At 33.5% G+C, this 13140-nt stretch overlaps 2 protein-coding genes and 1 pseudogene across 2 annotated transcripts; 2 read left to right on the top strand and 1 right to left on the bottom strand.

The window, feature by feature from the left end:
• The first annotated feature begins 2883 nt into the window (after positions 1-2883).
• LOC132624741 (protein FAR1-RELATED SEQUENCE 5-like) lies at positions 2884-4953 on the top strand. Its single transcript, XM_060339470.1, has one exon. It carries the CDS (start codon positions 2884-2886, stop codon positions 4951-4953), a length of 2070 nt encoding a protein of 689 aa, XP_060195453.1.
• A 613-nt stretch (positions 4954-5566) lies between these two features.
• Positions 5567-7405, top strand: LOC132624063 (uncharacterized; annotated as a pseudogene).
• A 277-nt stretch (positions 7406-7682) lies between these two features.
• Positions 7683-9049, bottom strand: LOC132624064 (early nodulin-like protein 20). Its single transcript, XM_060338899.1, has 2 exons — positions 8681-9049; positions 7683-8268 (listed from the first exon to the last, which is right to left on the bottom strand). The coding sequence occupies exons 1-2, from the start codon at positions 8844-8846 to the stop codon at positions 7916-7918; spliced, it is 519 nt and encodes a 172-aa protein (XP_060194882.1). The 5' UTR covers positions 8847-9049; the 3' UTR covers positions 7683-7915.
• Positions 9050-13140: the final 4091 nt, after the last annotated feature.

Here is a 13140-nt window from a genome sequence, read left to right as displayed (position 1 = left end):
GTCACGCACCAAATAAAATAATTCGCGACTTTTCTAGCACACAAAAAAAAAAATTGAACCAAACTAATATAAAAAAAAAAAAAAAAACACATTAATAGGTTTCACGCACGAAACTCTTCTGTTTTTTTTTTTTTTTTTTTTTTTTGTGTTACTTTTCAAATCACATTTTTTTCCATACTTTGGGCAAAGATTAGTCATATTTCAAAACCCCAAAATATCAATATTTTATATAAAACTTAATATCTTTTTTTGCGTACAATAATGTCGTCTCATTACATCAAGTCCACCTAAACGTTTGGATCGTCGTTTTAGGGGTTCTAAAGTGACCTGAAGTAAGTTTTGAAACTTGTCATATTTATAGGGTTTTGATTTAAGTGTTTTATTATATTTGAATGTACAAATATAAATATTTGATTTAATAATAATTCATCCAATACGAGAGGTTTATACTAATTAAAAAATAATTCATTCCATTTAATTACAATACTAATTCAAAGCAATACAATAATAAATTAATAATACAATCTTCAAGTTCTAGAGGTTGTATTACTTCGAGACGTGCTTGTACTACCACGGTCTTGTTGCCCACACGAACGCTTGTCATGGCCATATTGCTTACATGTAGAGCACTTGCGAGAATAAGTTCTTTCACTAACATTCATTTGATTGGGTCTACGACTCTGTGAGTTAATACCCAATTTCCTGATGTAATCCTTGTTAGCAACCATCGAAAACGGCTCGTTTGGCCAATAAGCTTCATTACCAAGTGGGTGGAATTGGCCGGAATATGCTCTACGGTAACTGTGGACCTTGTATTCCCCCGCCACATAACTTGTTACCGTTTTTCTCATTCTCTCGAAGCACTTGACAGCATGAGAACACGGCATGTGGTACGTTTGCCACTTACCGCAAGTGCATGTTCTTGTTGCCTCATAAACGGTATGCACATTTCCACTCTTACCGTTGCGATAACCCGTCCTAACTTTATACACATGTTGAATTGGGTCATACTCGGTCATTTGGTGATGCTCACTTTTTTTTTTTCTATAATGCTCTATATTTTTGAAGGACTCACGCATATGCCGGTCAAATAATGGTGCGCAATACAAGTCGTGTTAAAACGGTCAAATAATGCATTGTCAAATCAAGGTGTTGGGGGAGGGAGGCCTTTTCACGCACGAAATTAGTGCGTGAAAGGATAAAAGCCTTTCGCGCACAGTTTCTGTGCGTGAAAGGTTAATTTTCCTGACACTTTAAGATGTTAGGCCTCCTGAATTCGTGCGTGAAAGGCCCAGGTTGCATTTTTGCAAGTTGGTCCTTTCACGCACGAATTTCGTGCGTGAAAGGCCCAAGCTGCATTTTTGCAGTTTGGTCCTTTCACGCACGAAATTCGTGCGTGAAACCTATTAATGTGTTTTTTTTTTTTTTTTGTACTAGTTTGGTTCAACTTTTTTTTTTGTGCTAGAAAAGTCGCGGACTCTTTATAACGATTATAAGTGTTTCGTCTCGTTTTAATCTTCTAAGTTTTTTAATTTTTGTGAGAGTTAAAATTTCAATTCTGCTTTCTTTTTAACACGCAGAAAATGCATTTTGGATTATTAGCAACCTACAATTAAGAAGATAATTCAATTAATTATCTAGTAGAATTTTAAATATGTGTCTAGTCTTTACTAAAGTAGGATAGATGTTGAATCTCTATGAAAAGAATTTTTAAAATAAGATTGTTATCATGCGCATTAAAAAAAATGTTAGTGAAAGAATTGGATAAAATTGTATCAAACGTTTGATCTGAGAATTATTTTATTAAATTATGTTAAGACAATTATGCCTTATACTTCATGCAATTATATAAAATGATCCATTCACCAATACTCAAAACAAATTATCAGTCAGAATATGAGTGTACCCCCATGACTACGGAAAACTAACGGACAAAGATGAGCACATCTTTATTTTACTTTTTTGGTTCATAGATCATAGATGAGGGACTTGGCTCCGCTCCAGTATAGGGACTGTCCAGTTTGTCAAGTGGACCTTACGGACTTGGCTCCGCTCCAGTATAGGGACTGTCCAGTTTGTCAAGTGGACCTTTAATCTGCTGACATCTGGACACTTACAGATCTAAGGGTCATTAATTGTTCTACCAAAAAAGCCTCTTAAACCATGGTTAAATGCAGATAAAAGAAGAATCCTAAAATCCCGCTTCAAAATTTTCGGAGCTGGTTGCAAGATATCCGACAAAATTGCTGTAGGAATTTCCTTCTTGTTGGAAAAAAGATTTTCTTACCATGGAAATTATATGCTCAAGAGAGGGACGATGTAAGACTCGGCAAACAGAGAAAATTAAATCATTTGCAAGGCACAACAACAAAAGATCCGAAAGAAAAAGAAAATCAGTTGATGAACAATTCTTTTTCTTGAGAAGAAGTGACGACACAAATACAGGTTATTCATTGCTCTTACACTCCTCTTCTTGTTGCAATTGTCAATGTGAAAGCCTTTTACTTTTTGTTGGTACAATTGTCAATGTGAAAAAGTGTCAACAATGTATTTGATAAAATGTCTCAACCAGAACCTTTTGAAAATATTACTTAGTAAATATGAATAACAAAAATGTGGGAATTTATGCACACACCATAAATTGAATAAAGTTCAAAACTATATCACACAAATGGTCCTTGTAGACTTACACCTTGAAGTTGCTGAAAAATCACCACTGTACTATGCCTTATGAAATTAAGCTTGCTTTGGAAGTGACATGTTGCTGCTACTATGTATTTTGGTTGTTTACATCACTGTGTATGTTTTTTTTTGATAATGAACTCGTAAAACTTTAAGATTACTGATTATTTATCTTATTTATATTCTTTGTATTTTAGATTTATGGAGATTGGATCTAGTCAGTCTCAAAGTGGATGTAATGTGCTCATAAAACTTGGGATGGAATTTGATTCGGATGAGCATGCATATGAATATTACAATAAATACGCTGGTGTAATTGGTTTTAGCGTAAGGAGAGAATATGCTAACAAAAATAAAGTCCGAGGGTACGTGACTTCAAGAAAATTGGTTTGTTATAAAGAAGGTTATAGAGATAAACACAAACGAGATACGATGGTTCAAAAACATAGAAATGAAACTAGGACGGGGTGCTTAGCTCATTTTACTGTTAGTCGTCAATCAAATGGAATGTTTCGCATCACTTCATTTGAAGAGAAACATAATCATCCTCTTGTTCCTTCTTCTTTGGCTCATATGTTACCCTCACAAAGAAAGATAAAAGTTGCTCAAGCATATGAAATTGACTTATTAGATGATTCAGGAATATGCCCTAAAGCTTCATTTGATTATGCTGCTCGTCAAGTTGGAGGACAATCTTTTCTAGGTTACACAAGGAGAGATCAGAAGAATTATCTTCGGGATAAAAGAAAAGATAGTTTGAAACATGGGATGGCTCGTAGTTTGGTTGATTATTTTGAGAAACGAATACTAGAAGACCCTGCTTTTCGATATTCTTTAGATCTAGATGACGATGGTTTGATAACTAATGTATTATGGGCTGATGGAAAGATGATAAGAGATTTTAAGATTTATGGAGATGTTGTGTCCTTTGATACAACATATAGAACAAATAAAGAGTATCGACCCTTGGCATTGTTTGTTGGTTTAAATAACCATAGGGAAATGGTTATATTTGGTGCAACCCTTCTATACGAAGAGTCAACTGAATCATTTGTATGGCTTTTTAATGCATTCTTTAAGATTATGTCTGCGGATAAACCACAAACATTTTTCACTGATCAAGATCCCGCTATATCTGCTGCTATATCATTTGTAATGCCCAAAACATATCATCGCCTTTGTGTATGGCACTTGGAAAAGAATGCATTTAAACATCTTAATCATATCTTTAGAGCTAATGAATCATTTCCAAGAGATTTTAGCAAATTGCTTTATGATTATGAGTATGAGGAGGATTTTTTAAGTGCATGGCAGGAAATGCTTGAGAAATATGACCTTGAGGATAATAGTTGGTTGAAAAACACGTTTGCTGTAAGAGAGAAATGGTCCATGACATACGGAAGACACACATTCTCAGCAGGTATGCGAAGTACACAATTAAGTGAGAGTTTTAATGGATCTTTAAGGGGATATTTAAAATCTGATTTGGATATTGTTCAATTTTTTAAGCATTTTCAAAGATCAGTTGATGATAAGCGTGCCAATGAGAATAAGTCAAATTTTGACATGACTCAAAGAATACCTATTTTAAAGGTTAAACTTCCTTTATTGATTCATGCTAGGGAAGTATACACCCCAACTATATTTGACATGTTCCAAAATGAATGGGAAAGATCACTACTGGTTTCCATAAAGGACTCTTATAGTGAAGGAGAATTATGTACCTATAATGTTAGCACTCTTGGAAGTGTTAAGGAGCATGCTGTAACTGTTAAGCAATCAGTAACTCAAGTTTCTTGCAGCTGCAAATTGTTTGAATTTTTGGGTATACTATGTAGACATGCTTTAAAGATTCTGGATTTACTAAATGTGAAGGATATGATTCCGGTACATTATATATTAAAGCGGTGGACAAAAGATGCTTCTAACATGAACGAGGTAGATATCGATCTAGTAGAAAAAGATAGTGATCCAAAAGTTGAAGTTACTGCAAGGTACAGACATTTATGCCATACTTTTGTTCAAATTTCAAGTGAAGCTTCAGAATCCACAGAAGGGTATGAATTGGCCGCAAAAGGTGCGAATGAGATAATTGCCAAGTTAAAGGATATCAAGAAGAGAAATGAATTGCCTGAAAAGTTGGCTCCAAGCAAGAGTATTCAGAACGAACCGAGTGAAATAATATTTATTGACAATACAAATGTCACAAAGGTGACCGGGTTAAAAAGAAAGGAACCAAGATGTTTCAGTAACACCTTTCAAGATGTTTAACCAAGGAAGATTATGTTAAGACATAAGTAGATGGTACAGGACAACTAAAGTTTTTTTTGAAATTCGATGGTAGAAACGTGGGTTGTAAAGTAAAGTAACCGTGTTATCTCTATGGAAAACTCATAAACATGAACCTACTGCGTAGTAGTAGTATCAACTAACACATTCAGCGCGCACACAAAAAAAGAAGTATAAATTATAACACAACATTTTTCTTGCTAGTCCCTTATTTCCACAGTTACTCTACTTTACACTATTAACAATACCATCCCCTACTACATTTTTATATTGTGTTTGAAACGTGGGGTGGCTCGTAGTTTGGTTGATTATTTTGAGAAATGAATACTAGAAGATCCTGCTTTTCGGATAGTTGGAGTAGTAATAACAGAAAAAACGAATATTTAAGATTATATTAGCATCCAATAAAGTGTGGAGCGGACATACGCAGATCTAATATTTTTAATTTATGAGTTCTGGACAATCTATGAAAATAATGGCGCGTTAAATTTGAAAGAGGTTGAAATTTTGGGCGGAAATTTAACAATATTTGGAGACCTGGTAGTGTAAATAACAGACACTTAAAGAAAGATCATGAAAATAAAAAATAAAAAAATAAAATCATGAAATGAGATATCTTCAATTTTTGTTGGGAATAAAGAAAATCAGAAGACTGAAAAGTAGCATGATTCTCGCCTATAATAATGTTACTGATAAGGAAATATTAAATATTAACTAGTGTGTGGCCTAACCATGGTTTAAGAGGCTTTTTTGGTAGAACAATTAATGACCCTTAGATCTGTAAGTATCCAGATGTCAGCAGATTAAAGGTCCACTTGACAAACTGGACAGTCCCTATACTGGAGCGGAGCCAAGTCCGTGGTTTTGAGACCATTCCTCTAAGCTATTGTTAGATAACTAACAGTAATCCACAGTAAATATTTCCCTTATTTTTTGAAAATATTTCTTGGAGACAAAGATTAAATTAGATTTGTCTTCCCCTACAAGAAAGCAGATAATTAACTTGTTCGTCAAACAATAAGAGACCTCTATACTTCATGCACGAAAGCACAGCCAACAGAGAAAACTTTAGAGTTGCAGAGTTAGAATTGGACATAAGAAATTCAGGAGACAATCAAAACAATGAGTTTCTTCAAAAGAAATTCTCTCAACACCATGAAAACCATTAGTAGAAATTCCATGCAGTTTAACAGAAACCTCTCAACTTCTTCTTCCCTTGTATTTAAACCAACACAACAATTCCACAACCATTCTCACACCATAATCCCTTTGCGTATCCGCAAATTCAGCACCAAAACTGATGAAACAAATTAAAAAATCAAGCCACCCAAAAATTTGCTGGGCATTCACTTTGTTCCCCAACAACAAGCGTACGTATTCGAACGCCTTGGTAAGCATAAGACGACACTGAATCCAGGCTTTAATTATTTGATCCCATTCGTCGATAAGATCCAATATGTACACTCGTTAAAGGAACAGCCAATTCTCATTTCAAAACAAACCTGGATTACTAAAGACAATGTCCCAATTGAAATGGATGGTGTGCTTTACATAAGAATTATTGATCCTGTTTTAGCCTCTTATGGAACAGAGGACCCTGTTTACTCTGTAGTCCAGTTAGCACAAACTACTATGCGTAGCGAGCTTGGTAAAATTACACTTGATAAAACTTTCGAAGAGCGAGCTGAATTGAATAAAAGCATACTTGACGCGATTAATGATTGGAGTGTTTAAGGTATGAGATCAAAGATATAACACCGCCAAAAGGTGTTAAAGTTGCTATGGAAAAACAAGCTGAAGCGGAGCGTAAGAAAAGAGCTAAAGTGTTAATTTCCGAAGGGAAACGACAAGCTGCTGTTAATGTAGCGGATGGGAAGAATATGGCTGTGATTTTGGAGTCTGAGGCTGCTAAAAAGGACCAAGTGAATAGAGCTAAAGGAGAAGCTGATGCTATTCTTGCTAACTCTCAAGCGACTGCGCGTGCAATTACGGAGGTGTCAAGAGCAATTCTTGAAAATGGAGGTGCTGATGCTACTAGTTTGAGGGTTGCTGAGCAGTATGTTGAAGTGTTTGAAAAGATAAACAAGATGGCGACCGTTACGTTGCTTCCTGAAGATTCTAGTGATGCTGCTAGTTTATTTTCTCAAGCAGTTGCTATACTCAGTAAACTTTCTACCAATAAGAAGCAGTAGCAGCAGCAACAGTACTATCAATTTTTTGGAGAGTGGGGCTATAGATTATTGTCCAGCCTCCTGCTTAGTATGAAAGTTAACTATATTTCGATGTAATTTAGTAGTAGTTTTAGTTTGCAGACGGAATTTTATCTCACAACTATCTTATAGCTTTGAATTTCAGACAATTGCTACTCCATTTACTATTGGTCGATGCATCAGTAAAGATTCTAAATGAAAAAAGAGTAGTTTTTTTCTATGATTTGGAAGAAACATTTTACATTATTCAAAGGGATAAAGTAAGCAGTCTGCAGAATTCTAGAGCAAATAAAGGGAACTTATTCTGTTAAGTGATCTGTTTGTCTGTCAATAATGAAAATATATCGAACAAATGAACAACAATTAGAACTGACCGATGAACACTCCTAAATTTAACAAGGAACTTTGGACCTCAGTTACTCATCTCTTAGTCTCAAGACACCATGTTTTTCTTCGGCTAACTAGCAAGGGCGAGTTGGCAAAATAAAAAGGCTAACAACATCAAAGATAAAACTAGATAAAATATTGAAAGCAGTTAATTCATAATCTGATCCCACATGAACAAGTTGCTAGCCTGATAAACTTTGAAACATTAACAAATTCCCGAACTTAGATGTGTGTGAAAGTTCCTAAAAGTTAATATAAATAGACATATTTTGCAAAGACTAAGAACTTCGAATTCATAAAGATTAAATCCTAGACAAGCCTGCAAAGAACTCTTGCGTGCAGTGGAGTCATAACGACCTAGCTTGAGCAAACAATAACGTCCACACAAGAGTGCTAATCACAAAGAGAACTGGGGCAGTAAAATGTTTTCGAATTTGGGGTGGAGAAGCATTAGTTTTGGCTGATGAAAAAGAAGGTGGAGGAGAAGCTGGCAAAGGTTCTTCAACATTTATAGCTAATTTCATTCCATGGAAGCAGTAACCTCCACTGCTGATAAAGTAATAAGGCCTTGCATGAGTTAGCTGAAAAACATCTCGTCCACCCCTTGTAATGTTTGTTATAAAATCACGATCAATGCACTGCTCATAGTTCGTCTGGTTCACCTCTAGCACGCTATAATAGTGCTTGTCAAACACAAAATCTGAAACGAAACCACAATTAGAATGTAAGTAACATTATATAGATTTAATTGCACTGATCGTGTTTTACACTGTCATTAGATATAAAACAAATCATAGTCAAATGACAAGAATGTTGTAGCAGATAACATGTCTTATTGTCTTATTCATCAGGTTACTAATCTCACTTTTCATACACGAATACATGTAATTATCTTTTAGGTAACTTGATAGTGTAAATGTTTCTTTGACATTGTCAATGTATAAAGACTAAACTCTATTCAATTAGGTTTTAAATTGCATACTAATTTAACTGATTATACCAGGTATACAAAAAAGATGGACTTTCCATAGTTGAGTTGAAGGGATGGAAGAAAATAAAAACAGAGAGTTCTGTGTGATAGAGAGAGTGAAATTAAGGTGACGATATCTCACAAAGCCAATCGCCGACGTAAAAATGGCTATGAGCAGCCCAATCAGTATAGTTAACATTCTGGTCCCAGCCATATTTGCCGCCCACCTTGTCAAGTCCACTGGCCGCGCAATTTATCAAACCTAACAACATTATCACCCTTATCATGATGAGCAGCTCCGATCCCATTGTCACAAAAACACTTGTGAATATTGTCCAAGTTGGAATTTGCTTAAGAAAATGTATTAGCAACAATTGCTACAAATTCAAATTAATCTAGTTTTGGTTAATATTGACTAGTGATTGATTACAGGTAAACTCAAACTCAGAATTGGCTCTGATGGGATAATACAGAGAACTAGCCCTAGCATTAAATTAGTAAGTCATTTATAGCAGGGGAATTCTTTTAAGAACCTGCCATATATGGTGCATGTTGACAGTGGGGATACAGCAGCCATACAGGGAATAGGGGTAAGTCTGCGTGAGTTAACATGCAAATCAAATGAGCAGTGAAATAAATGGGTCAAATGTAACTAATTTTGTCTCTTTTTTTTTCTATTCGTCGATTTCGGATTTTTGACGCATTTTCGCTTGTGGCTTGTGACGTGTGCTCATTTGTTTCACGTTATTGCAGAAATGGAAATTGCAACAACTTTCTGAGCTAGTTGTGGGACTGCATTCAATAAACATGGAAATTAATCCCGAGAATTCTGGTTAAACGAATGATTAATTGCCCGTGTAATTGTTTTTTGGACATAATTACGTGACGCAATTAGTCAAGTAATAGTGCTTACCACTTACCAGTGGGAAAATTGTGACAGACAAACTACCAATATTTGAACTCTTAACAATGAGGTTCGAATTGTGACCTCTTAATCATTGATCGTTCTAAAAAAAATTGAAAAGCGCATGACCTATGATGTCTGAATTCGTTTTAAGATAAAGACATAGCATTTTAAAAATATTTCGTGGTAGAGACGAATATTAATAGCATTAGAAGTTTAGAACTCCTTTACTCTTAGCACCATAAGGCTCTCCGACAAAGCTTAATGTTAGTTAACATGACTATATACATGTGCGTAGGATTCCATGAATAGACTCATATTGTTGATATAAATAAATGGTAAGGTTCACGATAACTAGAGGTGGCAAAATTAGCATATAAAATCATAATCTATCCAACCCGTTTAATCTTGAGCTGGTTATTTACCTGTCAATTTATTAGTTTAGCCCAACTCATTTCAGCACATTAAAATTTGGACTGATATTTAGTCAAAATTAATCCATGAGAAACCTTATCAAAATATGTATATTTTTTTTAATTTAATATGTTATAAATAAAGCAATCAAAACTTATTAGAAAGAAATGGGTGGGTTGGGTTTTGATCAGCTTTTTAGCCAATTTCAATCCAAGTAACTTTTGGGCGGGTCAATAACCCGCCAATTTATTAACTCAACCCATCTTGATTCACCCAAATTCAGCCTGTTTGCCCATCTCAAATTAATAATCAATTTAGCTTTAAAAAGTTGTCTCAAAATAATTGTCACTTCAAGAATTCTAGATTAAATTTGCCAATTATTTCCCATTATTCTCTTAATATTAACGAAGTAGTTCTTTTTTTAATGCTTAACTTTCAAAAATCATTTACTCCCTCTGTCCCAATTTATATGAGGGGAGTTTCAAGTACAAGGTTGAAAGAAGTTAATCTTTGAATCAATTTTAAATATAGATTCTTCAAGTATTTTATAATAAATTTACATATTTGAAAACTACATAAAGAGTCTGCATAACTGATAATTCACAATATATGAAAAGAGTTGGAGAAAATCGCAGTTAAAAAAATAATTGTTTGACTTCCTAAATAGTGAACTCTAATATAAATTGGGGACGGAGGAAGTAATGAATAAAGGTAACTTAATAAATTATACATGACCATGAAAACAACTAAAACAATAGATAAAATGAGTAAATTCTTTAAAAGGTTACACATGTATTGTACATTGTCTACTCATATTACTTTTGTTTCTTTTTGGACTAGACTATCAATTAACTATTACTATTTTCCTCACAGTATACTAAACACACAAACTCTCCTTCTCTCCTAATTGGCATGCCACGTCACATAAAATTTATTTCACTCATCTAATTAATTTAACACAAACCAAACTCATTTAACCAACCAATTCATTTTAATGGTCATGCATTAGTCTTGTCCATGTGCATCACGGAGAGACGGAGAGATAAATGAAAACAAATTCAAGACCGTTAAAAAGAACAACTGAGACGAGTAATGCACGACCATCTTTTCAACCAAATTTTGCTACAAATGCTTTGGAACTGTCAATGATAGAAGGAAGTTACCTAGATGCCCCCATTAGGATTTTCTTGATTAATTTTAGTTAATTAATGAAAATATTACCTATAATTTATCACTTCATTATAGTATTAAATTAATGTGATTTTAATGAAAACACCAAGTGCAAAAAAGTAACTTTTTCTAATAATAGCTCTACTAATTGATAGTGCCACGTTATTAATTAGCAGTTCCAATAGTTGTATTTGCAGATGAAACACATAGCTCAATAGTACTCTCTCCATTCATTTTTACTTGTCAACTTTAACTTTGCACGTCCCTTAAAAATTAATAAATGAAGTGTATATTTTATCATAATACTCATATTAATTGTTGTATAGTCTCATTGGACTTGGAGAATGATTTGGAAATGAGTAATTAATGTTAAGGGTAAAACAAGAAAAAAAGTTTATCTTTTCTTAATATGCTAAAGTGGACAAGTAAAAGTGTAAAATTTATTTTTAGTATAGTGGACAATTAAAAGTGAAAATTTATTTTTAGTATATTGGACAAATAAAAGTGAATGGAGAGAGTATTTGAGTAACTGTTATCAAAATCTCTTGTCCAATGAATTGGGGTTGGGTTGAGTTAAATGAATTAGATGAGTTAAACAAATTTATTAAGTATTAAAAAATAATTTTTTACGTGACATGGCATGCCAACTAAGAGAGTTTTGTGTTTTTAGTATATTGTGAGCCAAATAGTGATAATTGAGTGATATTCTAATCTTAAAAAAAAATATATATATATATATATATATATATATATTAATAGGCAATTCTCAATACATGGATTGAGTTAGCTTTTAGGGAATTTACTCTATATAAATTTAAGTGAACCGGATAAATTAGGAGTAATTCAAAATCGTTATCACTTGCCTTTGATAAGACTCACAAAAGAAGCGAAATGCTTAATGCCTCTTCCATAAATGCGTACAATAAAGAGAGTGAAGGTTCTCTAGCATGTTCCGGACCGGCACCTTAAATTACAATTTATTAGCGCCTAAATGGCTTCGTTCTTTGTGAACCCCATTTATCCAAGCAATGTCCAATAATGCATTCAATGGGTCGGAATTGGACCTGGCAACCGGTTTGGCCTTACCGGTTTTAACCGGTAATCGGACCGGTTAAACCGGAACCGGTAGAACCGGTTAACCGGTTAAACCGGAACCGGTAGAACCGGTTAACCGGTTCCGGTTAACCGTTTAATGGTTTATCGGTCCGGTTCCAATATTTTGGAAATCGGAACCGGTTAAACCGGTAAAACCGGAACCGGACCGGTTTAACCGGTAAAAAATTAAAAAAAAAACTAAAGTATATAAGTAAGTATATATAAGTATATATAGTATATAAATATATATAGTATATATATTAAGTATATATAGTATATATAGTAGATATGTATATATAGTATATATATTAAATTATACATATATATAAGTATATATAGTATATAGTACATATATATATGTACTATATACTATATAGTACATATATATAGTATATATATTAAGTTATACATATATTTAGTATATATATTAAGTTATACATATATATAGTATATATAATAAGTTATACATATATATATATATATAAGTATATATAGTATATAGTACATATATATAAGTATGTATAGTATATAGTACACATATATATATATATAAGTATATAGAGTATATAGTACATATATATAAGTATATATAGTATACATATTAAGTTATACATATATATAAGTATATGTAAGTTATACATATATATGTATACGAAAAGCACTATTCTGTATTGCTGACTTGCTGTTAGGCTGTTAGTCAGTAAATATTTAAACTTTAATAATAAAGTTGTATAACATATGAAAATATAGCTACAATATACAAATAAATACTATAATATATATATATATATATAATACAAAAAACAAAAACAAAAATAGATTTTAACCACTCCAAACCGGACCGGTTCCGGTTTGAGGTTTAAAACCGGTAAACCGGAACCGGTTAGGCGGTTCCGGTTTTGGAACCGGAACCGGCCGGTTTCCTAACCGGTTCCATAACCGGTTGCCACCTTTAGTCGGAATACAGAACTAGGCCCAGAAAGAACTAGAATCAGATTGATCCCAGAAACAGAATTTTG

Source organism: Lycium barbarum, chromosome 12, assembly GCF_019175385.1.
Source record: "Lycium barbarum isolate Lr01 chromosome 12, ASM1917538v2, whole genome shotgun sequence".
Classification (NCBI taxonomy): Eukaryota; Viridiplantae; Streptophyta; class Magnoliopsida; order Solanales; family Solanaceae; genus Lycium; species Lycium barbarum.
Note: the sequence above shows the minus strand (reverse complement) of the source record. Positions and strands in the feature narration are given on the sequence as shown.